Consider the following 5395-nt stretch of genomic DNA (forward strand, 5'->3'; position numbering starts at 1 on the left):
GGTATGTTTATGTGGGAAGTTTCCTTTGTAAATGGTTTATACACAATCGACTCCTTTTTTTTCCACGGGCTATTCATCTCATTTGAATTAAAGTGGAAGAATATCGTGGAAAGAAAAACTGTACATACGTGTAAGATCGATTTCTAAATAGCTTTGAAACCTGAAAAAATAGTAATTCCAACAACCTTAAGTGCTAACAAAGAAATGCATGCATCCACAGAGCGTTTGACAATCACCGAGAAAGAATTTATCCAATGCTGAAACCTTAAAAAATTGTAGGGAATAACTCAACCAAACACAAACTACACCAGATTATTAGAGACAACCGTGAGAGCTTGGAAACAATTAAAAATGAAATGAGATTTACCACCTTTTTTACTAGATAGAAGCCAAGAGAAGCTAGCATTCCAGTTATCCTTCAACAATTCCAAAAACCTTAAGTGCTAACAAAGAATTGCATGCATCCACGGAGTGTTTGATTATAATATATCAAATGGGCCATATTATGAGGTTCGAACTTTTGTAATGTAACTAAAAACTCAAAACCCCTGGTGGAGGACAATACGAATAGGAAGAACGTTTCACATTTCGACTATACTTAACTGAACGTTTCACATTCAGCCGATTAATGTTACTATCTATTTGTCTTTCTTTTGTGCACCTAATATTTGGAAGACGACACAACCATTTATATGTCATCAGTTAGGGCATTAAACTTCCCCGAGATGTTTGGCAGACATCACACAATTAGAGATCGGTACGAGCATTATTTAGTTATTTAAAATATAACTCATTCCAAAAAAATATTTACAGTTAAATTTGTTTTTTACACTTAAATTTGTTTGTTTGCTTTGTTTTGTTTTTGTTTTTTTGTCGAATTTAGCATATATTTATTTTATTCAATATAGTGTATTTTAGATAAAAATCTTTTGCATTAATTATTATTAGGATTTGGTTGACATTTGGAACTAACCAATATGGTTCATCCTAATTTTTAGTAGTGGATTATGATGCATCCTTGTTATTTATTCATGAAAATTAAATGACTTTTTCACTTGTCCTGATTCTAAACTTCAAGGAAATTCAAATAATATAATTAATGCAAAAAAATATGTACAACATAGATCACATTTTAATAAAATATATTTTTGAATTTACAACAAAAATGCATAATTAAAACTAACTCGTTCGGCAAAAAAACACCCTAACCAAAACAACTAACCATTAAAATACGGCAAAAATAATCGTAATGTGAATTAATGTGCATTCTGGTTTCCAATATAATTTTTCCCAGGAAAAATATTACACCTTGGTCTTTCTCGAAATTGATTACACTGCACGACATTGACATGTAAGAAGCAATTCTCTCCCGCAATTGCACGTGCACCGAAACATTGACTTGTAAGAAGCAATTCTCCCCCGCAATTGCACGTGCACCGAAACAATGCGATTTCTCGAAATTGATTACACTGGACCACATTGACTTGTAAGAAGCAATTCTCTCCCGCAATTGCACGTGCACCGAAACCAACTAGCTTTTAGGAGGGGTAGATAATTTTTCGCTCTGTGCAGTTAATTTTTATACGTACACGCTACAGTCCCGACTCCCAACAGACGAATAGACCGAAGAGACCAATCGATCGAACATCGCGATTCGCATGACATTAACAGCCTTCCTTCGTACGGAGAATGTAGTTACTTCTATATACGGTCAACCTCCCTACCAAGGAGAAGCAGAGAGGTCCCTACTGTGACTCAGTGTTTTTAGCAGAGGAAATCATCAGCTGTTGAGTTCTATATAAAGTCAACCTCCCTACCAAGGAGAAGCAGAGAGGCCCCTACTGTGACTCACCGTTTTTAGCAGAGGAAATCACCAGCTGTTGAGTTACAGAGGTAGAATATTCAAGATGGGTAGATCTCCTTGCTGCTCAAAACAAGGGCTCAATCGTGGGGCCTGGACCAAAGAAGAGGATATGATTCTCTCCACATACATTCAAACCCATGGCGATGGTGGATGGAAAATTCTTCCCCAAAAAGCAGGTGAATACTAAAAAGTTTCTCATGCTTTTGTTTTTGTTTTGTTTTCTTTTCCCTCCTTCAAATTTCATGATTTACACCATACTACTAAAGCCAATTGAACTGTCCCAGCGACAACAAGTCAGTTAGTTGTCAGTTATGGTATATATATTATTTATGCAGACAAGTGGAAAGAATTTTTGTTGCAGGTCTTAACCGGTGCGGAAAGAGTTGTAGATTACGTTGGAAGAATTATCTCCGTCCTGACATTATACGCGGAAGGATTTCCACCGACGAGGAGGATCTCATTATTCGGATGCATCGCCTTCTTGGCAATCGGTATGTCGAGAATATCTGAACATTTGTTCACTCAACAAAATTTATTGATTCCCCATTTCAGCGCCTCGAAATTTCGAATAATTAACTGCACAGTAGGAAGTTGACGAGGTTATATTTATGGATTCATGCAGGTGGTCCCTGATTGCAGGACGACTACCCGGAAGAACAGACAACGAAATCAAGAATTACTGGAACACTCAGCTTAGCAAAAAGCTCCCGCCACTAAAGCAATCTCAAGCTAATTCAAGCACGAAATCTCTGGAAATGAAATGGAGATCTTCTTCTCCTCTGCCAACTCATGTGTTCAAAGCAATTCCACTCAAAATAACAACGGCCATGAGAGGCTACGGAATCGTGAAAGAAAACAGCTACAACAGTGATGGCTGCAATAATCCCAGTTTAAATGGAGCTCCCAAATCGTGTAATATTAATGAAACTAGTAATTTCTCCCAGTCATGCTGCGACCTACTCGCAAACAATTCCATCACACCCGATGATTCGGAGCGCATTGCCTTCCAAACGGCAGATGCTAATTTTGTGGAAGCAGAATTTGTGGACGAGGAGTCACCACATTCCGATCATTGTGGAGGAAATACAGCAATATTAGCGGAGAGTTTATTGGATTTGAGCGACCTATCGCTTCCCCACTGGAATCTGCTCTTCTCTTCATCCGACTGTGACACAGATTTTGGTTTGGAAGAGTTGTACAGGGGAGCGGCCATGGAGCTGAACGAGTTTGAAGATTTCATGTGTTCTGATCAAAATAATATGGAGAAGGTTAACAGCTTTGCAGTTGTTGCCAATCAAGGAATAGCAGAACACTGCCGTAGCATGCATGCATATTGCATGGATGAAGTCGTTCATTTACAGGAAACAAAGACAGAGTAGTTCATTTTTTATTGTTGGAATGCAGATAAGAATGCGACCGAAATTATGCAAGAAAACTAGTGTTGCAAGACCATGATTGCGTCGCGTAAGAATTGTAACAACCGTGATTGGGTACTGTAAGAATTGATATCTATCAGAACCGGTTTCATTTGCATCGTATATTGTAGAACGTGAATGTGGTGAAATAATGGTGGGTTAAATTGTCATTTTGTTTGTTATTTAAAATATATTTTTAACTGTAGGTATATATTTATATTTATTGAGATAGAGGAATTGGTTGGATAGTTAAAAGCGGTCAGAATTTGGACAATAAAAATTCAAAAAAAATTGTACAGATAATGATTGAATCATGTTTTTAATGGTGGAAATAAATTCAGCACCATCAAAAACACTTAAAATTATGAATTTTAACAGTTTTTACTTGGATTTACAAAAATCCCTACTATAACAGAAATTTTCATAACTTTCAGGAAAAAAATATAATTGTTACACTACTGCTATATTTAAGAAATATCTAAAACATTTTGATTACAAAACTTTTATAATTCAAACTTCTATTATTTAAAATGTATTTTACTATATATTTTGAATCATAAAATTCTTGGAAATACTTATATCATAAGAAAGTCACAGCTAGAAATTGCAATCCCAACCATTCGAATTCCAATAAATTTTTAACAGATTTTGAACAAATTCTACTCGGAAAATATACTTGCAAAAAACTCCCAAAATATAACAGATAAACTACGGCATTCCATCCTGCGATCACGGTAGAAACTCCGATGAATGCGCCCCAATTTCACCTTTTTCTTCTTGTTATGATTATCGATTTTCTTCAATGCGTTGACTGGGTAACGGATTCGAACGATTCCCTTCGTGCAGGAATATATAAATTTGAAATAAATGAATCTAAAATCACTAAAATGGAATTATATGTGTAACAGAAAAATTATATCTATGCATTTAAAATGTATGAAGTCTTTGAATTGAGATTTTTGTGATCTATAATAATTATAAAAAAGACTTTGACATAAATCACATAGATTTTTTACATGTGATTTACGTCGAAATCTTTCTTATAAATATATGAAACCATTGAAAAACATTAACATATTCTAAAACCCAAAAAAACTTGAATTTGCTTTTCGCTTTTTTGAAATTCTGGTTGCTCTTTCAACGTTAGGTACGTTAAACAAGTTCCCACAAAATTACAATATTAGTTTATAACGTACCAACTAAATTAGTTTACACTAGTTTATAATGTACTTTATAATAGTTGATAATCTAAACTAATATATATTGTAGTTTATGATATACGAACTCAATTATTCTCCAATTTTGAAAATTTGATTTTAAAGGGGAAAGGTGGGCTGATTAAATTAAATTAAGATGCTTTAAAGGAGATGGGCAACGTAGAATATATATATAATTTAGGACTCTTGATTCTAGGTGGATTTGAAAGTCAATTGTGAGTTCAGGATTTTTTTTATTCAACGTAAATATGAGAGTTAATTATGGGTTTAGGATTTTGGATTTAAAGTGAATATGAGAGTTGATTGTTATTATAGATATTTTTGTTACTTTTATTATATAATTATTTAATTAAGGCGTTTAAAAAGAAATGAATGAGTTATATAAAGGTTGAAATTTTTTTATTTAAGGTGGATAAGAGAGTTAATTGTAAATTGAGAAATTTTTATTTAATATGAATATGTTATTTAATTGTGGGTGGGTATTTTTAATTTAAAATGGATGAGTGTTAATTGTTATTAAAAATATAGTATTCATCAAATTCATTTTTTTATTATATACTAATTTAACAAAATTATTTAGAAAAAAATAATACATGTTTTTAATGTATAAAATTTTCTTATGTATTTAAGGTAAAAGAGTTATTTCTAAAATTATTTAGCTAACAAATTTTCACCTTTGGATTGCACAATTTTGAAGGCAAAAGGATACATATATTTTCCCCTTCCCCTACTTTATTTACCAAATTATTTAACGTTTAGTAAAAAATATAAAAATTATCATATAACAAAAATAAGTAATAATTAAAATTGACAAATAACGAACACAAATAAACATGTATTTCATTCCATATATCAACACAAATTTTTACCATTATGGTAAGGGAGTATTTCAATTCTAT

The 5395-nt window shown here is 33.0% G+C and overlaps 1 protein-coding gene across 1 annotated transcript; it reads left to right on the forward strand.

Annotated features, from left to right (window-relative positions):
* Positions 1–1849: 1849 nt before the first annotated feature.
* LOC149264119 (uncharacterized) lies at positions 1850–3309 on the forward strand. Its single transcript, XM_089388983.1, has 3 exons — positions 1850–2040; positions 2226–2355; positions 2487–3309. Exons 1-3 carry the CDS (start codon positions 1908–1910, stop codon positions 3241–3243), a joined length of 1020 nt encoding a protein of 339 aa, XP_089245109.1. The 5' UTR covers positions 1850–1907; the 3' UTR covers positions 3244–3309.
* Positions 3310–5395: the final 2086 nt, after the last annotated feature.

The sequence above is a fragment of the Pinus tabuliformis genome, chromosome 6, assembly GCF_031772625.1.
Source record: "Pinus tabuliformis cultivar Carrire ecotype Pingquan chromosome 6, CPIR1, whole genome shotgun sequence".
NCBI classification, from domain to species: Eukaryota; Viridiplantae; Streptophyta; class Pinopsida; order Pinales; family Pinaceae; genus Pinus; species Pinus tabuliformis.

Coding starts and splice junctions, on each gene's coding strand:
- LOC149264119 (XM_089388983.1), top strand. CDS start 1,908: ATGGGTAGATCTCCTTGCTGCTCAAAACAAGGGCTCAATCGTGGGGCC. Junction 2,041..2,225: donor AATTCTTCCCCAAAAAGCAG/GTGAATACTAAA, acceptor TTTTTGTTGCAG/GTCTTAACCGGTGCGGAAAG. Junction 2,356..2,486: donor CATCGCCTTCTTGGCAATCG/GTATGTCGAGAA, acceptor GGATTCATGCAG/GTGGTCCCTGATTGCAGGAC.